General features: G+C 33.0%; 1 protein-coding gene across 1 annotated transcript; it reads right to left on the bottom strand.

Moving 5' to 3' along the window:
* Positions 1-4,304: 4,304 nt before the first annotated feature.
* On the bottom strand, positions 4,305-12,857 carry LOC143080417 (uncharacterized). The gene is made up of 4 exons (XM_076256260.1): positions 12,638-12,857; positions 8,486-8,581; positions 7,787-7,893; positions 4,305-4,672 (listed from the first exon to the last, which is right to left on the bottom strand). The coding sequence occupies exons 1-4, from the start codon at positions 12,717-12,719 to the stop codon at positions 4,463-4,465; spliced, it is 495 nt and encodes a 164-aa protein (XP_076112375.1). The 5' UTR covers positions 12,720-12,857; the 3' UTR covers positions 4,305-4,462.
* Between the last annotated feature and the right edge of the window lie 10,565 nt (positions 12,858-23,422).

Genomic DNA, 23,422 nt, shown 5'->3' with positions numbered 1-23,422 from the left:
TACTTTGTATATCTTTATCTTACTAGCCTTTTAACACTTTCGATGAAAAAAGAACTAGGCTTTGGATAGTTAATTGCGTCACACTTCATTGACAAAAAATGCGTTATGCAGTAACCTTGAATAGATTCGGATTGTTAAAGACTCTGTTTACCGGACTTAAAATGTTTCAGTATTTTTTACCAATCAGTGCCCCTCTCGCAGCGGAAAAAAATCGTATTTAGTTCAGTGTAAATAAACTAATGGTTTCCAAGGACACACATCTTTGATGAACTGGAAGACATTTAATGTGTGTTTTAAGGAAGATATATTAATCTATCATGATCATCTTACTTTATTTCTTTCCAGGAGTAAGTTCATCAAATATAGCTATATATTCACCCGGCTTCTATGATGTTATGATAATCAATATCTGTTCTGTACGAATCAACGGAAGAAAACGGGCGAATCCAATTTTTTTTTGTGCATCAATTTTGCTTTCAAAGTTTCTCTCAATCGGTTATATATATTTTTTTAAAGGGGGCTTTGTCTCCATATCAATTAATTGTGTTCAGGGCCTTGCAAGAAGCAAGTTCTGTTTTCCCTCAGACTTATAGCCCTGATTTTTCGGGATCAATGTTTCTTATTTATTTGTCTTTTGTTCATTGATTGCCCTTCTGTATTCTGTTTGTGTTGCATTCCTTTTGTAATCTAGTAATTTTGTTATGATCATGAGTTTAAAACAAAAACAGCAGCCACACGCTTAACTATGTGAATTCCATTTTTGCTTTATCATGCACATTGGTCTTTTGATGTTGTCCCTAGAAACTTCAGTCTTACACTGAATTTATACATTTTGCTTTGAGACCAAAATATTGTCAAAAAATTATTAAAACAAAACTTCATTTTCAGATTATGAAAGGGTCTTCGGAACATCCAGAAAGCATGATTTTGCATCATTTGTTCTATAGCTTCTTGGGCCTTCAGTGGCTCCAAAACCCTTAAAAAAAAAATTTCAGCTCGGCGTAGCATGCAGTGGCGGATCCAGAATTTTTCATAAGTGGGGGCCCACTGACTGACCTAAGAGGGGGCCGCTCCAGTCACGCTTCAGTGATTGCCTATATAAGCAACCAATTTTTTTCCCAAAAAGGGGGGCCCGGGCCCCCCTCTAAATCCGCCTCTGGCATGTTTTGCCAATACATTTAGAAGTGCCTAGTTTATAACTAAGCTTTAATACTATGTATGTATGCAATACATGTATATGCAGTTGGGAATTTAAAAGATTCATTTCTGCAGAGGGGGATGGTTAATCTAATTAAATGATGACTTGACTATACTATATGTATTATTTATAATAAACACATCATTTAAAAAATTGTATGTTTTCGAATATCAAAACTATAGTTGTGAAAATGAATAATCAGTCCCTTGCTTTAATGAAAATGAAAAATCTTGCTTCAACAGTGCAGATAACCGATCAAAAACAAATCCTCCTGCCCCCCTCCCAGAATATCAAATGGTCGTCCCCTAAGCAATAACGCCCCCAAAAAGTTATAACAATCGTTGACGGTTTAATTAAGTGCACTATCTCCTATAATAAGGACCCAACTGACGAATATGGCCATGTTTGATTAATTAGTAGATCTTGCATGCCTTGTTGATAATTAATTTATCGGCGATTTGAAGTTTCTGTCTATTTGCTATAATAGTTTTCAAGATAATAGCAAAAATTTAATTCACGCAATACAATGATACAAATCGTCGTTAAAGAAGAATATGATACACTAATAAAGACTCGTCAGCTTATTTCCGGCCGCCGTCTCCGACCTAAATTTTTAATCATGATCTCATTATACAGCTACAATCTAATTAAAAACCGATCTCTCATCGCTCCTGTTTCTGATATGTCGCGTGGGAGCAATCTAATTAAAAACCGATCTCTCATCGCTCCTGTTTCTGATATGTCGCGTGGGAGATCTAACGAAACCCGCTTTGAGGTCACATGTGAGTGACCTCGTAGGTGTGTCTTTTTCGACCAATGAAATTGAGTCTTCCACGATCTTGGAAGTTTAACGTAAGGCAAAGGGATGTAACTCATTTTATTTACGACGAAATCGTCAGTCAAAATAATTCATAAACTTTTTTGATTGGCTTATTAATAATGACCTTGCAATAGATAATCCTATGTTTTCAAATCTATCTGATACTGAAAAACTAGTAGTCCTACTAAATCCTTTTAATATAAACCAAGTGAAAAAAACAGGTTCCTTTATAAAACAGTCTTTAGAGCTGAGGACAGGGGACTCTTAGTTACTTTTACTTGTATATATATAGATATGTGTGTGTTTAACTCAGTTATTTTATTGTTGCTGTTACTTTTGTTTATGTCACAAGTATAATGTTACTTATATGACAAATAAAGATTATATTAATAGGTCGTCAACTTATTTGCATATCTTTATAAATTCATAACTTTTAGTTCACTCACATGTGACCTCAAAGCCGGTTTCGTTAGATCTCCCACGCGACATATCAGAAACAGGAGCGATGAGAGATCGGTTTTTAATTAGATTCCCACGCGACATATCAGAAACAGGAGCGATGAGAGATCGGTTTTTAATTAGATTGATACAGCTAGTACCAAAAACTTTTTATTTTTCAGAATATTTCACAGAAATCAAAACATTGCGGTCATGCACACCCCTATTATGTGTATGAACATCCTACAAAATATTAAAGCTGCATCTCCAAAACTGTAGGAGGAGATAGATGGAGAAACCACGATCTCTAAATTTAGTTAACACAAAAAAAAAAAAATAACAAAATGTCTAACATCCTGTCATTTTCAGAATATTTGAAAATAAATCAAAAGACTGTGGTCATGCAAACCTTCATTTATATGTGTATGAACATCCTATAAAATATTTAAATTGTAACCTCTAAAACTGTAGGAGGAGATAGCTGTACAAATAATGTATCATTATCTGGACGGACGGACGAACGGACAGGGGTAAATTAATATGCGGGGGAATAAAAATACATTATGGGATGGGAAGTGAAAAGCTTCAAAAACATTTTGAGGGATAAAAACTGTAAGACCAGTTTATGTAAAAATTTGGTACTGTCTTTTGTAAATTTTGTAGAAAAATCTAAAAGTTTGCATATGTCATGCTACTGGTGAGAACTCCTCAAACAATTATGTATTAGCATGCAGGTGCACAAGTTCTATATGTGTACAATCTGCTAATGAAGTTTCAAAGAACAAGCAAGATAGTATGATGAGAAATTGATTACACAAAATTGCTACCATCTTAACAAAATTGTTAATTTTGCTGACTAATAATTATAAGTAATTTTAATTTGAGACCATTTTAATTCTTATTTGTAAATATATGCAGTTGTTTCTTAACATTTTCTTACAAGCCAGCACATATGAATTATTATATATATTTAAAACTTTATGATGACAATCCTATGAATTAATTATGATATTTATCATTTAGTGATTATTATAACCAAATTCAGTCATCTGTATATAATTATTTGTTTCCTTATGTTTTAAGATGTACATAGTTGCTAAAACTATACCCTTTGTGTAGTGCTCCACAATTAATGGAGGAATATACAAGACTGAACTGAACTGAACTGAACTGACAAAATGACAAACATTTCTGTAACAGTATGTGTTCAATGACAATATGTAAACAATCTGCCTATGAGATTTTAAGGATCTAAGATGAGTTTGATTTCATAAAATTGATACAAACTTCTATAAATTTTGCTGAAAACATGACAAAGTCTGGATAACTGGGGGAATAATCAATTATAGCTATAACAGGTGCATGCACAAATCCAATATGTGTGCAGTTTTTCCATGAAGTTATAAGTATCTAGGATGAAACCTATAACACAAAAAAAAATACAATAATTGTCAGTCTACCAAAGAACATGAAAACTCATGAACGACACACATGAAAATCGCCAATATCAAACTTGACCACAATTTGTCATCAATAACAGCATATCAAAATTATTGTAGATCATTCATAAAAAACAACATAAAGTGCCATTTTCCAATAGACCAAGGACCATAACTCTTTTATAAAAAGTGATCATCGTAAAAATTGAATTTGACCTCCATATTGTCATTAGTATCAACATATTAAAATTTGAAAAATCATAGTTACATTGTACAACCTCTTGCCTTTGTTAGTTTTGTATGGCTTGGTTCCTTTATATGAAACTATTGACAGCCGCACAATTTACCCGCCACCAAATTATTTACCTTTTTTTTCTTCAGAAAACTCAGTTGAAAAGTAGACGAAATGAGATTTAATATTTTATTTCAATATTCCATGCATAATAATTGTCGGAAATAATAAAAATACAGTCGTTGTCATAAATGAATGTCTTGTTCTTTGGCCAAAAAATAAAATAAAAATGTAATTTGTCTCAATACAACCGTTCAAAACAATCCCATGAACATTCAATGTTTTTCCTTGTGTTTATGACAAACAATTACTGGTACTTCAGCATGGTGTAAGACGTAGTCACTAACACTTCCTAGGATTGTACGGCGAATAGTTCCCATACCCCTGGTACCAGTCACGATAAACTCCGCCCCCACCTCTGCTGCTGCTTTAACGATACCTTCTCCTGGGTTTTTTGACTCGCTAGGTTTTACTTCACCTTCCATCTGTAAGAAAACAAAAAAAGATTAAAATTTCTCCAGTTAGTCATTTTTTTTCTTTGCAAAATATTTTTGATTTCTGTTCATAAATCAGGAATTATTCTACTTTCTAGTACACTTGGTACAATCAAAAACCCTAATAATAAATTATTCAAATAAGGCCTTTGGAAATAGTGGAATTAATTAGTTTTGGCATGTCAAAAATTCGTTGGAAGTACTTTATAAATTACATGCTTATATTGGTGATTTAAAATCTATTTAGATTTTTCTACCCTATATACCACTTTGTCTCATATTCTTATTATGAAAAAAATTGAATACTTGTTTAAACTCTTTTAGGTCATTGTTTAGTAGTGACACCAAACAAAAGAACTATGTCAATTGGACATACTGCCAATGATTTTTTATCAGATAACTTTTTTGTTCGCTTAGGAGATTCCGTCTATCGTCAAGTGATCGGAATTCCAATGGGGACCAATTGTGCACCACTTATTGCGGACCTGTTTCTGTATTGGCCCTCAATAATGACGACTTCAGTATGTATACTAAAGAAATGTATCGTGTTGAACTAACTTTAAATAAATCTAATACTAATAATAATCACTGCAGTTTCCTCGATCTAGATATCTATATCTTTAACGGGAAATTCAATACCAAAATTTATGATAAAAGATATTTTTCATTTCCTCTCGTTAATTATCCATTTTAGATGGTGACATTCACTTGTCACAATCTTATGGTGTTTATATATCTCAATTTGTACGATTCGCTCGTGTATGTAACAACGTATTAGGTTTTAACGAGAGAAATTCGTGTATTACACCAGGGTTTTCGATATCACAAACTAGTCAAAACATTTACTAAATTTCATCATCGGTACAAGGACATCACTAGTAAATATAATTTAATATGCAGACATCTTATATGTTGAGGTATTTCACATCCAATCTTTTTACTTTACGAAGCACAAAAATGTCGGCATACACCTCAAAAGCTAAAAAAAAACCGTTTGAACAGACATATTAAGAAGGGATACAGTTACGATACTGTTGTCAGATCATTAAAGATTGCACAGTTTGGCTTTAATAATGATTCAATTATAGGGCATTTGCATCGGAAATAAACACATTTATTCTGAAACCAGTTGTTGGAATGTTACGGGTTATGTTCTTCCCATATATTTTATGATAGTATATTACGTAACCTCTAACGGGAGGGATTGTACTTGATATTCATATGATGAGGACAATCTTTCAATCAGTTTACATGTAATTGAGGTCTACAACTGGCATGTCAGTAACTGCTATAGAGTTATTTTGTTTGGTTTCTTTTGTTACCTATTCTGACATGGACTAGGACTTCTTATGAACTGAGTTTTACTGTGCGTATTGTTGTGCGTTTGTTTTCTACATTGGCTAGAGGTAAAGGGGGAGGGTTGAGATCTAAACAAAACATGTTTAACCCCGCCGCATTTTTGCGCCTGACCCAAGCCAGGAGCCTCTGGCGTTTGTAAGTATTGTATGCTTTTTAATTTTAGTTTCTTGTGTATAATTCGGAGTTTAGTATGACGTCCATTACCACTGAACTATTATACATGTACATTTTTGTTTAGGGCTATATGAAGCACGCCTCCGGGTGCGGGAGTTTCTCGCTGCATTGAAGACCCATTGGTGGCCTTCGGTTTGCTCTTTGGTCGGTTTGGGGTCTTTTTGACACATTCCCCAATTCCATTGTCAATTTTATCAATAAATAAATTTCCGAATAAAACAAAGCGATTTTCAAAACTTGCTTCGGATTTATTTACAGCTGTTCTATTCATTTTGTTAAAAAAAAAAGATGTAAACAAAAAATCCACTCAAAAATTCTAAAGGGATGTTTACTCACTCGACGTTTTTGAGCGTTCCCGGCGAAGGTAAAACGAGGGAAGCGCTTCGGACGCATGATATTTACAACGTGTTGAGTTCATATTTTATGCATGTGATGCTTCCTAAACTTCTTTGTACAACGACAAATCTTGTGGACGGGATGGGATGGGATGTAATCACTCTTTCATTCATTTGTGCTATAATTATTTCTTTTATATTTATATACATGAAATATAAACGAGTGTCTATGATGGTTTAGATGAATACGCCAGCAAGAAATGGATGCATATTCAAACAAAACTATCGGCGTTTTGCATTTGCGCCGATTTTTTCTTTGTACAACGACAAATCTTGTGGACGGGATGGGATGGGATGTAATCACTCTTTCATTCATTTGTGCTATAATTATTTCTTTTATATTTATATACATGAAATATAAACGAGTGTCTATGATGGTTTAGATGAATACGCCAGCAAGAAATGGATGCATATTCAAACAAAACTATCGGCGTTTTGCATTTGCGCCGATTTTTTCTTTCATTTGCGCCGATTTTTGTTTTCATTTGCGCCGATTTTATTACAGGTAAATTACAGGTGAATAGATATAAGAAGATGTGAGTGTCAATGAGAGAACTCTCCATCCAAGTCATGTTATTTTTCATTTATCATTATTGACCTCTTCCATTCGCCACTTGTACAAATGTAATTAATTGTCAATCACAACATGTATATAACTGTTGTCCCCTGCTCAAAGGCCTACAAGATACATCTCCAGACTTTTTTCCTTGTTGACCGTATCCGTAGTTCTTTAGCATCTGTCTTTCGGACATTTACCACATGGTTATGCTCGATCTGTGTTTTGACAATAGAATCCGTGGTAACTCTGGCTTTACACGATTTTATGGTACATTAGTAAGATATGTAGTTATGTTTGAGAACACTGACCTTCCGATATGTATGGCCCTCGATGATTGCGAAATTTACTTCTCGGTCCGTTTCAATGTGCAATATAACCATCAAGTTACAACGAAGTTCCAGAACAATATGAATCAAAATTAACTTAAACATGGATGAAAAACAATTATAACCAGATTTTACCAATGGTATAGCACAGTACATGTACAAGTTTTAACTTACCTGTAAATCTAATTAGGAGCAAATATAAAATCGGCGCAAATGAAAAAATGAAATCGGCGCAAATGAAAGAATGCAAATTTTCAAAATCGGCGCAAATGTCATACGCCCAAAACTATACCTGTAAATCTACGAGATGCTTTCCTAACATATCCATTTTGGTTTTGATAATGGCTCTTTCTTCTCGAATCAATGGTCCTAAGGTGTCAACATCGGTTGCTTGAGGTTCTGTAAAATATAAAAAAAATTGAAAATGAAAAAAGTTTATAATTAATATTTATATATCAAAATAATTATTAAAGGTAATCGCTGCTTATATTAAACTGCGTAAGCGTCTTTTTGAAAAATATGAAGCACCGCCTTGAATAAAAAAAACCATTTTCTGATCATTTTTTTTCAAGTCATTTTATCAGATTAAAAACATTTCATATATTTTAAACCCGTAAACACCAATAAATATAAAACCCGATCTGTTATTTTTATGATTTATGTTTTTATACTGTTTTCATACCTTTATTGTTTGTGACGACCTTGACTTGTTTTATTAGTTTATTGACAGTAAAGATTTAAACTGAAGTTAAAAAAAATCTTTATGCGTTATAAAAATTCCATTTGTATAATGTATAATTCGTAATTATGAATGTTTTATAAGTCAAATTGTTATAGCGAAGATCTACAAAAATATATTCAAAATGTGTTTTTATATGTCAAAAACAGGCGGTCGAAACCAACAAACTTCGTTCTTTTTATTAGCGTTTAAACAATAACCCGGACCACTTTTGCTCACACCTCTTCTCTAGTTATGAATCCCTAAACTTACCATAAAGCCATTTTGAGTTATGTAGTGCATGTTGTAGCTCTATAGAATGAACAAGGTACACATAATCATTAGGTTTGTGTGCATTTTCTTTAAACCCTGAAAACAAAGCAGATTATTTTTTATTATAAATGTGTAGATATTGAGTTCGGGAATATATATGCAAGTCCCATTACCCGTGAATAGTATAGAGTGGTGTTAATACTCTTAGTACATGTTCGTCTTTCTGTTACTTAACATTTGTCTGGACTTTTTCTTGCACATGGTTTTTAAAATTGAGTACCCTTGTTTACCTTACTTAGGCCGTTCTCGGACTTAAATGAGATGTTGTTTCATATCAGCTAGGAATGATACATTTCAAGTTTCATTTTAAAATCGTTTAGGTGTCACTTATTTTTTAATACTTTTTTCTCAAGTTTTACCAATTATAGGAGTTAATAAGAATCCGTGAAGATTCACGAACAAATTGAAATTCTTTGAATAGTATAAACTCCTTAGACTTAGATTTTGTAATGATACAGAACAGAAAATCTTAAAATACGAAATGCAATTAAACCTGAAGATAACATTTCACTTCTTTCAACGCGTGTTAATTTTGTAATCGGTGCATCTACCTTGTCAGCTGACAATGTGAATTTTTGACAGTAAACATGATAACACACTTTCGCTGGTGGTCTATAGTATAGTATATTGTATAATTCTTGTATTGAACTAACATATACGTTTGGTAACACTGTTTAATTATCTGAAATCAATTTGTTTTATATTTTTCTCGTGCTAAACAACACCAAAAAGGCAAAGAACAACCAACCAAACATATATCTTATAAGTTGATAAAGCCCCAGTCCCACTAGACCACGATCGCACCACGCTCACCGCGATCTAAATTAAATTCAGATCGTGGTGAGGTCGCGGTATGAGCGGCATGAAAATGTAAATTTTCGTTGCTTTCACGATGCAACTACGTCCTCATTACGCTTCTACAACGATAACTCTACGATTATAACACGTTCTCACCACGCTTATTCTGCGATCTTACTACGCTTATTAAGATCTTTCTACGCTCATCACGTTATCACTACGACCATACCACGAGTTATCCGATTGCAACACGATCTTCCCACGCTTCTACTGCGATTATAGCACGTTCTTACCACGATTACACTACGTTCTTACCACGATTATATACACTACGTTCAAACCGCGATCTTACTACGCTCTCAGCAATAACGTCAACATCGTGTTCCATATAAATACAGTATCATTCCTTCAGTTCTATTTCTGATACGTAGATTTCTCGAAAAAAATACAGTCATGCCACCAAAATCTACGAGAACACGTGGGCGTGGTGTTAGGGTTGATGTAGAGGCAAATGGAGCTCTGATAGTAACGAATCATGATCAAGTAGAGATGTCAGACGGACCAATCCGACCTAAATTACAACCTATTGCTGGTCCATAAAGCTGAAATGACGATATTTTAGTGAACGATAGCAGATATGAAACAGATGTGTCAATAGATATAGGAAGATGTGGTATGAGTGCCAATGAGACAACTCTCAATCCAAGTAACAATTTTTAAAAGTAACAATTATAGGCCAAGATATGGCCTTCAACACGGAGCCTTGGCTTACACCGAACAGCAAGATATAAAAGGCCCCCAAAATTACTAGTGTAAAACCATTCAAACGGGAAAACCAACGGTCTAATCTATATGAAAACAAGAAGCATGGCTGAGCCGTTAGAGAAAATAGACAAGACGTCCCAGTTACATACAGACAAACAAAACCTGGAGAGCGTTAATATATTTTATGGGAAAATGACAATGAGAATAATCGTCGTAGTATGAACGTAGTCAGGTCGTAAGAAGAGCGTGATGAGGACGGCAAGGGCGTGCTAGAATCGTACTATGGTCGTAAACAGCGTGGTATAGTCGTAGCGGAAGCGTAGTTTGGTCGCGGTGAGAACGTGATGGTCGTAGTGAGGTCAAAATAACGTCGCAATGATCACGTAGCGCAGTTTCTCCGAATAGAATCACGCTTTCGATACGCTCTCACTGCGATGGTACAGCGACCTTTGCGATCTTACTACGATCTTAGTGCGCTCTCACTACGCTTCTACTACGACCTGATTTCGCCACGACCGCACCACGATTGTTTTGAACATGTTCAAAGTTTGCCACGCTCATCACGATCTTGAAGACCTCACCACGACCGTGATACGACCTTATACTGCGATCTACACGATCGTACTACGATCATTAAAATTTGCATTTTTTTCACAGATGGTAGTGCGAACGTGGCCAAGTGGGACTGGGGTATAAGAGTTTAAGACTAGAAAAAAACTGTTGGTGTCAAAGTCTCCGTCCTTGCTTTATTTTCCATGCCCTACTGTATATTTTACGTCTTTTGGCTAAGGAAAAGTGCAAACACTTCTAAATATTTATCACTTTGACCAATTTTTTCACGTGTTTACTATTTCCGGAACTCAATTTCGCAGTATCACAATTAATTGTGGGAATACTGAATGCGGTTCAAAATATATAATATTGCGTGGAATTAATAACTACAAGAAGTGAATACAAAACTGAAACTTCGACAGACATTGACATATACATGTATCTAAATCAGGAATGTACCAGAAACTTTCGTCATACGTGCTTGCCCGTTACTTCAGTACAGTTCCCACATACATATGAGTCCGTATAGAGGCCATCACGTTTAAACTCCGACAAAACCCAGATTTGGTCTCTTGTGGAGAGTTGTCTCGTTGGCAAACATATCACATGTTCTTTTTTTTATTTATTTCACATGTAATAGGCTTCTCAAATACTAGTCAACTTTAAACTTCTTCCAAAAAATTGTTGATCTGAGAGTCTTAAGAATTGAATTCTGACCTTTCCTTTTTACAATGTTTTTGTTTATACCATGGAAGTATTATATTGACAATAATAATTGAATAATACTTCCATGTTTACGAGTCTAAATTGAAAACTACGTTCAAACCTATGATTGCGTTGTATGAAAACCGCAACTTTTATACGTGTGCATGTAAAACAAATTTTGTTGTAGAAGGGTCTAACTACAGCACAAATAACATTTTCCGAAAGACAAAAAAAAGTGAAGAAGTATATTTAAACAACTGATGTTCTTTAACCCTGCTGACTGCCATTGGCGATTGCCAAATAAAATTGATCACAAGATGTAACAAAATGGATCTTAATATAAATTCAATACTAAACAGAAATACTTCCATGTTTATACATAGTTAATTAATACATATACAGACATGACAGAGTGTACATTAAAACATCATTACTGGTCATTACTGTGAAATTCTGTATGACTATTCCTATTTTAAAGCTACTTGATCTTGGAAAATTTGGTAGAATCGTAACCGTTTCAAGGAGATTGGATTAGGCTCAAGGTTTAAAACATATTATCGTATCTATCAATTAAAATAACTGCATGACTGTAAAACATATCGTGACATAATGTGCATGCAGAACTCGTGCACTCTAAAACTCACTAAAAGGCTGGCTTTTCGAGGTTTTTGTAATTTGGTTGATACCTTGTTGATATGAACATTCCACTTCTCATTTTATTCATGTATAATTATCTTGGCAGTGGCGGATCCAGACAGACATAAAAATCATTATTCAGTGATTCCCTATATAGGCAACCTGCACCCCAACCCCCCTTGGATCCGCCTATGCCAATCGGAACTACTCGGCCTTTCTGGTTGCACTGCATAGCGAGAATGGCCGAGTAGTTACGTTTGCCGGCTATGCTTGCCCTAATTTGAGTGCCACAAGTTACACTTCAATCTATATAGATACGAAACTTCTTTATTTATGATAAAAACATCTATTTTGATGCATTACACATTTACATGAAATTTGCACAGGTACACAAAAACATGTATATGTGTTGACACATAGCTTAGCCCTAAAACGATCAATATTTATAAGCAGTTAGATGTGGAAAGAATGTTTATAAAAACAACTTAATCAATAAATTATAAACATAAATTTGTGAATAAAATTTGACTTCCTGTTTTTTGTTTCCGTTTTATCGTAAATAGTTCATTTGCAAGTCAACTGTATTATTGACCTACTTTTAAGAATTATCACTTATTTGTAGTGTACAGTACTCACAATTCAATGCATACAAAGCATGCTGGCTCCCATCCATAGCTATAACAACTTTCCTCTTGCCTTCCATCGCTGCAGCCTCCATCGATTACGTGTTTTGTCAGTCTTCAGTCGAATCAATATGTGTTTTGTGGAAACGCTAAAAATAGACCGAAAGTTTCCTGATTTTTCCAGATCAACCTCAGAGATCAACTTTCAATCACGCAGGAATTTAAATTTAATTGGTATTTCCGGACACTTGATATACCAGCAGTTATCGTTGTATTACACACATATATATATCATGTATATGATATGGTTTTTAATCTGTCAAAGGTTAAATTCTTTTTTAATAAAATACATAAAAAAGGAGGATTTAGGGACTTATCATTTTTTATCTGGGAGGGTGGGGTGGTCAAAATACAGGGGGGGGGGGGTAAAAAAAATTAGTTTGTGGAAAAGGGGGCTTCAAATTTGTTTTTATAGTCAAATGGAAATATATTTTACCTCCAAACATATACAATTAAGTAAGATATATCCCATAACTTTGGTGATGTAGTAAGCTGCCATTTTGTGTCATTTTATCTCATTCAGAATGCATAGGTGCTTCATAACCCGAATAATCCAGTCGTTATATTTCAATCACTGCATTCACTACACTATTAGTCTAACGAGCATTGGTTCCAATTTATGTTATAATCAGCCTAAAAGTTTGAGAAAACATATATATTATAAGTATAAATTAAAATGAAATGTACAACGATTTGTGCGAAATTTTGTCCAAAAATTCAAATCACACTTCATCAGGAAAGAATATAGCGTAGAGCCATAAATTCTCCAATAAATGGTCAAATATTCTGCATAAAAAAACAGTTGAATATTGATACAATAGATGATTCTGAGATGAGGAACACACTAATGTGCCTTTTTGTTTTCATTTATATCAGATTCCTATGGGTCCATTTATACCTATAGCTCTCATTCCCTTAAACTTTGTACCTTTTAGGCTAATAAATAAAAAAATTGGGTTACTATCACACATTTATAAATGAAATATGACAAAAAATGAGTAATTGAATTGTTCAAGATGAAAGAGAGGAGGGACATTCAATAGATCCCTCTTAGTAAATAATGTGCTTTTACAGTTTTAAAAAGTTTTCTTTAATAGCCCAATAGATAGAGAAAATTAGAAAAAAATCAGAAAATTTAGCCTCCCAAAGCACTTGCTTGCCCTACCCATTAGTATTCGTACGAAGAGTCCTACGTGTATGTCAAGGCAATTTTCCCTCAAATATGGTTTTGGACTGAATCCACTGAGAATATTTCATGTTTGCAATATTTCTGTGAAATACCATGATACAAGTGTTTTGCATGCTAAAATTTTGGCATGTTTATTAGAGGGGAGATCACATTTTTTAAATGTTTTACAGGGGGGGGGGGTCAAATAAAAATAGATAAATTTTATGGGGGATCAAGAAAATTTTATACGTTTGATTTCAAAATGACCGTCCCCCCTCCCAGGTAAATAATGATAAGTCCCTTATGGGCCACTTTTATTCCACTAATCTGCCGAAAATAAATATGAATCATTCATAGCTATTAAAGGCATTTAAGACTATTACTGGGAGTCAATGTCGTCAATTGAAAGTGTTATTTTAAAATTGTTATTTTTAGATCTTGAATTTCTGCAATATATACACTAGTATAATAAACAAAATCTCATACGGCGAGATTGAGTTAATAAAACATGTCGCAAAATCTATATAAATGATCATAAATTGAGGATTCAGAGAAATTTGTCTCGCCTGTCGGGTAGAAATTTAAGCGGAAAAAGACAATCTGATGGACAACAACGTTGCTAACAAATTAAAAACTGCTGGACGATGACATAGAAGGCAGTGCGTTAAAATGATAGATTGTCATACTGCATGAGGTGTAATTGGAACCCTTATTCCAACTACTTGGTAATTTTAATAACATCACCGAAATGGGGTAGTGTAAGAAATGAACAGTTGCAATGCAATTCGTGTGGATGCAAGAAAATTGAATTTATAAAAAAAAAATTAAAACTTGTGACAATAAATAAGTAGAACTATTCGTCAAACTGATATATGTTCTCTTAGAAATGCAGCATTATAGAAAATATCTCTGATCAGTGGCTGATCCAGGGGGAGGGCCGGTTCACGGAGTTGAAACCCCCCTTTTTGGACCATCAATGTATTCTAATTGGCACATTAATAGTTGCAACCCCCCCCCCCCCTTTTATCTTGGGTCTGGACCCCCTCCTTTTGCAAATGGCTAGATCTACCACTGCTGATCTTTCATAAGCAGTTCATATAAAACTGAATTAAGCAATGATAACTTTACATTGAAAACATTATTTATTGTTGACCGTGACTATATATTGCCTAGAAATAGTCGTCAAACTGATTGAAACTTTATAGAAAATATCATTGATTTATCACCAGTTGTGCTGATCCTTTCAAACTAACGTAAACAGAAAACTTAACACTGAAAATTGTTTATTAATTGAACGTCGTTTGACCGCGACCTATCGAGCAGGGCCAAGAAAAAGTCGTCAAACTGACACTTACAACGTATAACCAATTTATTTTTTTCATGAAACGGTCCTGAAGTTTTGATTTAAACAGCTCTTAAAAATCATTGTCATTTTCATTTATTTTGTACATTTTCAGTCTTCTTCACTGCGCGTTCATTCGATGAAGATCTTTATATTATTGTAATTTACTTGTATAAATATTAATGGCATAATGATTAATTACAGTACTGAATTTGTCTTAATAATGTATTGTTCGCTGTTTTAGGAGGTTGTCAAGAAAATTTAATTAAGACTCAACATTCATTTAAATGTTCGATATGTACCGATAGTAACGTAATTTTTCACAAGTTGTTCCTAAATATTATATCAAACTGACTTCATATAGGCAAAAAACTAAAAAGATGTTGATGGCACCGACAATTTCGTCGCTACCGGAAAAAAAACTAAATGGCTGGAATATCCTCGCAGACGATACTAGTACAATGACAATCAATGTTGCAATCATATAGGGATTTTTTAGATTTTGTATTGCTGATCAGTTTTTCTGTTTAAAGTATTCTCTTTAATTAAAAGTCAGAATGAAAAAGTTTCTGAATTTTCTTCTTTTTTGATAAGTGCTACAACAAAAAGTAACAAGAGTGCACACGTTGAAATGTCTCGCCTTCTTTACTAATCATTGATATTATGTTGATAGTCCTAAGTATAAAGCTAAGCTTTATAACAACTATCACACAAACAGAACATTAACCAAGACAACTAAACAAAGACCAATGAACCTTGAAAATGAGGTCAAGGTCAGATGAACCATGCCAGGCAGACATGTACAGCTAACAATGCTTCTATACAACATATATAGTTGACCTATTACTTATAGTTTAAAAAAAATAGACCAAAACACAAAAACTTAACACTGTGCAATGAACCGTGAAAATGAGGTCACGGTCAAATAAAACCTGCGCAACTGACATAAAGATCATAAAATATTTCCATACACCAAATATAGTTGACCTATGGCATATAGAATTAGATAAAAAGACCAAAACTCAAAAACTTAACTTTGACCACTAAACCATGAAAATGAGGTCAAGGTCACATGATGACATCTGCCCGCTAGACACATACACCTTACAATCATTCCATACAATAAATATAGTAGACCTATTGCATATAGTATGAGAAAAACAGACCAAAACACAAAAATTTAACTATAACCACTGAACCATGAAAATGAGGTCAAGTTCAGATGACACCTGCCAGTTGGACATGTACACCTTACAGTCCTTCCATACACCGAATATACTAGCCATATTGCTTATAGTATCTGAGATATGGACTTGACCACCAAAACTTAACCTTGTTCACTGATCCATGAAATTAGGTCGAGGTCAAGTGAAAACTGTCTGACAGACATGAGGACCTTGCAAGGTAAGCACATATCAAATATAGTTATCCTATTACTTATAATAAGAGAGAATTCAACATTACAAAAAATCTGAACTTTTTTTTCAAGTGGTCACTAAACCATGAAAATGAGGTCAAGGACATTGGACATGTGACTGACGGAAACTTCGTAACATGAGGCATCTATATACAAAGTATGAAGCATCCAGGTCGGCCACCTTCTAAAATATAAAGCTTTTAAGAAGTTAGCTAACGCCGCCGCCGCCGTAGCCGCCGCCGGATCACTATCCCTATGTCGAGCTTTCTGCAACAAAAGTTGCAGGCTCGACAAAAATGATATAAAAAATATGTCAAATAAATCAGATTTTCAGAAAAGAAGAAAAAAGAAAAAATTGTGGTATGATGATGAATGTGAAGTTAAGTACAGACATGTGAAACAATTGGCAAGGAATTTAAGTAATAATCCTTGGGACAAAAATTTGAGACAAAAAGTTGCTTTAAATAAAAAGGAATTTAATAAATTAACCAGAAAAAACATAGACTTTTTAAAAATAAATTATTAAAAAACATTTTAGAATCTGAAGACAAGATTCCATCACAATTTTGGAAGTCAGTAAATCAATTAAAAGAAAAAGCAAGTAATGACCCCAGTTGTAATATATCCCCAAAGGAATGGTTGAATTATTTTAATAAATTAATTAATATAGATCATATAAATAGTTATGAAAATGAAGATACTCACACATCTTCTTACAAAAATCAAAACATTGAAATTTTAAATTCTGAGGTTACAACTGAGGAGGTACAGAAGGCAGCAAAGAAGCTGAAGTTTGGAAAGGCAAGTGAGCCTGATGGTATATTGAATGAAATGTTAAAAATTACATGTAATATTAATCCTAAGGTGTTTGTCTGTTTTTTTCAATGCTATATTAAAATGTGAAACCTACCCTGATTTATGGAGAGAAAATTTTATAAAACCAATCTTTAAAGGTGGTTGTTTCAATGACCCCTCTAATTATAGAGGAGTTGCATTATCTAGTTGTTTTGGAAATTTTTTTACTAAAATATTGTCAAACAGGTTGGATGATTTTCTTGAGGAAAATAATGTTTGTAGTGAACAAATTGGATTTAAAAAACACTGTTGAACTAGTGATCATATTTTAACCTTAAAATGTCTTATTGATAAGGCCTTCAAGCTATCTAAATCATTGTATGTCTGTTTTTTTGATTTTAAGAAGGCTTTTGATACAGTTAATAGAGAAGCATTATTGTATAAATTGTCCTGTTATAATTTATCAGGCTGTTTTTTCAATATTTTGAAAAATATGTATGTTGAAGTTAAATACTCAATTAAGTTTACAGAAGGCGAAACAACGTCATTTTCATCAAAAGTGGGAGTAAAACAAGGCTGTATTTTAAGTCCAACTCTTTTTTCCTTATATGTAAATGACATGGTTAATATATTTGACAACACATGTGACCCTACTGTAATAAATAATGTAAATTTATCTTGTCTTATGTATGCAGATGATATTGTTTTGATATCAGAATCTGCAAATGGTTTGCAAAATTGTTTAAGTAAGTTATCAAATTATTGTGATACATGGAATTTATCAGTAAATATAGACAAATCAAAGGTTATTATTTTCAATAAATCTGGGAGAGTAATTAAAAAACACAATTTTAAGTACAAAGATTATGTATTAGAAATTACACCAGAATACAAATATCTTGGAGTATTATTTAAACCTTCAGGTAGCTTTACCAAGGCAAATGAATACTTATGTAAAAAAGCAAGGAAAGCATCATTTTGCATTTTTAAAACTTTGCATTCAGACAAATTAAATATACGGAGTGGCTATTTGTCCGGCTAGCCGGACGAATAGTGCTAGGCCTATTTATCCGGTCATTGAAATGCGCATGTCGTTTATATGCTGGCGGAAGTAAATGTAATTTATTATCTTCAGCAGCACCAGGGGGTCGCGTGTAATCCGATCACTGATGCGATCATGGCTGAAAAATTAATATTTTTGATAAATTTGCTAGTTTTCATAATTTGAGACGTGTATGATAGAATGAACTTCCAACTTCTGAGAAAGATTTAATTTTATGAAAGAGACTTAAAAATCACAAGAAAAAGGGAAACTTAAAGGTAATTAAGCGAAGAACTAAACTTTTACCAAATTCGACACGCAGTATAACTATAAATGGAGGACAATATTATCGAAGCAAGAGTAGTGGTAGAAGGACTTTACAAAAGCATGTCTTACTAATAAAATTACTGGTTATATTCTGAAAATTAATCTTTTGAAGTGGCCGGATATAGGGGTTACAAAAAGAGGGGATATGGGATATATAGTCTGTAAAAAATGGGGATATGACATATAGGGGACAACAAAAGTTGGATCTAAGGAGAAAAAGAAGGATTTGGGAAAAGAGAACCCCGTTGTCACCCATACCCCTCACCTTATGAATTTCTTTAGAACAATAAATGCATTAAAGAAACTCCACTTTGTATTTCGTAATAATATTTTTATAGTGTTGTTTAATTTTTTGGGGACAAATTATAGAAAAATCTACCACCTCTCACTAAACATGTGTATAATTCTATGTTAAGGAGGTCTATAATTCTATTTGACAGCTTCAGACATATCAATGTTGTACCTTTTTTTGACATAAGACTCAATAATTTCAAGACAGTTGACCAAGTGTCATGGCGATAGAATTTTTCATTTTTAACAATATGGCCATTTTTATACGTAGACTTATTTTTTTAGACAGTAAAGTTTATAAGAGCTTGTGTCTGCAAGAAAGTAGAGATTTTCTAATGAAGGATGACCGTTAGAGGAATATAATTTTTCCGTTTTCCTGAACTTGTTTTGAATTTTTTTTTTATTATGAATAATTCTATACATATGTAATTACTTTGTACTTAAAATAGGAAGAAAGAGTATACACATAGCCTTCCCACATGAGTATAAAATGGTCACATGTCATGCAAGTCTGGAAATTATTTTTGACATTTCAATTTAACCATTAAGCTAGCAGTATAACTTTGACAAGATTGAGGCTTTACAATTTCACATTGCAAAAAAATATCTTTTAAATCTACTTATATATGTATAATTTGCGGCCCCTGCATGGTGCTAACGAAGATAACATTACACGCACAAACGCAAATTGGTATTTGTGACCTGCGCATTGCATTGGCCGGACAAATAGCAACTGCCTTAAATATATTACCAAATCTTAAATTATTTGATTCATGTGTTAAACCTATACTTCTTTATTGTAGTGAAGTTTTATGTTTAGATACTTTGTTGAAAAATAATGTTTCCATGGAGTCAAGATATTTTTTATATCAACCTGTTAAAGTACAAATTAAATTTGCTAAATATGTCTTAGGAGTTAACAAAACTGCTTCAAATTTAGCAGTTTTGGGAGAATTGGGTATGATCCCATGCTCTGTTGATGCTACTAAACTTTGTGTAGGTTACTGGCATCATATAGTCAATTCAAATCCGGATAGCTTAATAAATAAAATTTATTCATCAAACCTTAATAATAAGTCAGACTGGTATAGAATTAAAATGAAACTGTTATTTGAAAAAGTTGGATTTGACCATGTCTGGGAAAATCAAAATTCATTTAGTAAAAATCGTTTGACTGTTATTATATATAAAAAATTGAAAAATGATTTCATAAAATTTTGGGACCATTCTATTTCAAAAAATATTATTGATAAAAGAGGAAATAAATTAAGAACTTACAAAGATTTGAAAAAGAAATTTGAAATGGAAGTCTTTTTAAAATTAGATATAGACAGAGCTGATATTTCAAACTTTGTGAGAATTAGAATAAGTAATAGTATCCTTATGATTGAAAAGGGCAGACACAGAAAGATGGATTTAGAAAACAGAATATGCCCTCTATGTAAATTTGAAGTTGAGGATGAATTACACTTCATCATAAAATGTACCAAACTCAATGAGTTGAGAATTATTTTTTTTCAGAATATTTCAGATATTTCACCATCTTTCAATAATCTTTCAGACATAGAAAAATTTCACCTCATTTTTCGAAGTAACGATTATGATGTCAGTAAATGTTGCATAAAAGGTATTAGTGAGATGTACAAGTTCAGACGTTCACTAACTTGAGCTATTTTACGTTATTTAGTATATAAATTGTATAACTATGATGTAAAACTGTACCTCCTCAGTCAAATAGATAGATAAGAAAGAAAATATATATTACCATTTTATCAATCTAATTAAAAACCGATCTCTCATCGCTCCTGTTTCTGATATGTCGCGTGGGAGATCTAACGAAACCGGCTTTGAGGTCACATGTGAGTGAACTAAAAGTCATGAATTTATAAAGATATGCAAATGAGTTGACGACCTATTAATAAGCCAATCAAAAAAGTTTATGAATTATTAAGACTGACGATTTCGTCGTAAATAAAATGAGTTACATCCCTTTGTAGTACGTTAAACTTCCAAGATCGTGGAAGACTCAATTTCATTGGTCGAAAAAGACACACCTACGAGGTCACTCACATGTGACCTCAAAGCGGGTTTCGTTAGATCTCCCACGCGATATATCAGAAACAGGAGCGATGAGAGATCGGTTTTTAATTAGATTGCCATTTTATGTACATATAATTGATTGTAATGATTACTGTTTGTTTGTTCTTTGTGCATGTGTTGATGACAATCCAGATTTTGGATTTTTATATCAATAAAATCTTATATCTTATATATCTTAAGAAACGAGTGACTGGTGAAAAATAATGTTCATCCAATTCTTGAACCAATGCATGTATATATCATAAACAAAGTCCTCTGTGCACGATTTTATCATTTTTTACGCAAATATATCGTATAATCGTCAATTTTTTTTTATATCTGTCTGTTATGATTAAACAAATATGGCTACTCATTAAATGCCGTGTTTTGAAGCCGAAGTTTACTTATTCTCACCATATATAAGTGTGTGATAACATTGTGTGAGGGAATTCGACGTTTGATGTACCTATGTTCACTCCAGGGCAATTTATGACAATACCACTGCATCAATCAGAATTAATTTTTTTGCAGTGTTTTAAGAAATGATTTTGCTTTGTTGTCGCGTTTATTTGTGAAACATTCAATGTTTTAAAAAGGCGAATTTTCTTTTTAAAGTCCATGATTATGTTGACTTTTGAAGGCCAAACTTTCTACAGCCTTAAATACGCTAATGAAAGATCCAAAAACTATACCAATACATAACGACATGATTATGAAATTATAACAAATCTATCGGTTAACAAATTTTTACTCGTTATTGCAAAATAATGAACTTAATATATCTGACATTTTCTCCCTACCCAGTTTACCCCTATACATTTTTATGATGTGGACTGGTCATTGTTATTGAATCGTAGGCAATTTGATTGGATTAAGTTGTTATTAGTTTACCTTCAAACTTGTTTATGCTTTTCATACATGACTATTGATTAATTAGAACGTGCATGAATGTGACCGGTAACTAAAATGACCTTCAAACTGGACACTGGACGAGTCAATATTATGTTTTATCAATGAAAGTTAAGGTATGAAATGTAAGAATTGCCACTTATTCGATTTTCACAAAATTTTTGGAATATACAGTTGGAAAGGTTATTTTTTAAAAGCCTATTGTGAAGAGTAAAGAGAAGTTTACAAATAATACGTTTTGTTCCATTAAACAAGTCATTTTCGTAAGAGAAATACCGAAATATATTTTACGCACGACTACGGCAGGTAAAATTATTATTTATCATAATAAAAAAAAGCATTTTTCAGTCTCATTGGAATATGTTGATTACAATTAATCCCAAACTTAAGAAGTAAGTAACCAAAGTCAAAATATGTCCGATCTGCCTATTTCTGCACATCAAAAGTCAATACGATCGTTTTAAAGTCAATTTCGTCTACCTCACAAAATCTTGTTAGGCACTTTTTTTATAGTAAATAATCAACAAAAAGCATGGGTATTTAGCACGTGTTTAACATATACAATCAGGTAATTGTTTATTTTAATGACAGATTCATGCGTATTGCTATCACCGGATTTTAACGAGGAGGGTCACGCTTAGGTCACTATGCATACGGAAAATATGTCGGTGAATTGCTTCCTGGCAGCAAGCAATTAAAAATAAGCAAACTTCTTCTAAATATGGACAAATTAAAGAATTTTCCTCAGAAAAAAGTATATGTACATAAGTTGTATAATGAAAACTATCCATTTAGTTTTAAAAAAACATATGCATATTTTTTTAATTTGAGGTTTCATATGACTTTAATTATTAAGAAATATAAGGATATATTTCATTATGTCTTCTTACACAGGTTTAATGAATTTCAGCGGAGACTTTATAGTAGCCTTAGATTCCAGTCAAGAATATTTACCAACCCAAGTATATTTTTTATGTTAAAAAGGGAATGGCATTCTAAATCTTTTATAATGACAATAAACGACAGACAACCGATAAAAACATAAAAATCCAAGAAAACAGGAACCGGTAAAACAGGACGATAGACAGTGAACGCTTATCCTAAATCACTTTGACACTATGGACTTCAATCAAACAAAAAACGATGTAAAACTGGGTATACTGAACAGCGAGCAATCGGTACCGGTGTTAAATATATAAATCGAACAGGTTTTCTGGTGTTGTGACCAATCAACTGCAGATTAAATACAAGTAATAGCTTTTGAAAAAAGCTAGCCGTCTCTTAGCTGATAAAAGTGGAAAGTGTTCTCACTTTGTAGATTAATTCATTCAGAATAGCTTTGCATATTAATCAACAATTTTTTACCAC

Source organism: Mytilus galloprovincialis, chromosome 1 (assembly GCF_965363235.1).
Source record: "Mytilus galloprovincialis chromosome 1, xbMytGall1.hap1.1, whole genome shotgun sequence".
Classification (NCBI taxonomy): domain Eukaryota; kingdom Metazoa; phylum Mollusca; class Bivalvia; order Mytilida; family Mytilidae; genus Mytilus; species Mytilus galloprovincialis.
This window is presented reverse-complemented; position numbering and strand designations above follow the sequence as displayed.

What these genes read in the sequence shown, in the direction of transcription:
- LOC143080417 (XM_076256260.1), bottom strand. Translation starts at nt 12,719, where the DNA reads ATGGAGGCTGCAGCGATGGAAGGCAAGAGGAAAGTTGTTATAGCTATG. An exon ending in TGCTTTGTATGCATTGAATT is followed by an intron (nt 8,582 to 12,637) that starts GTGAGTACTGTA and finishes CTTTGTTTTCAG; the next exon opens with GGTTTAAAGAAAATGCACAC. An exon ending in TAACTCAAAATGGCTTTATG is followed by an intron (nt 7,894 to 8,485) that starts GTAAGTTTAGGG and finishes TATATTTTACAG; the next exon opens with AACCTCAAGCAACCGATGTT.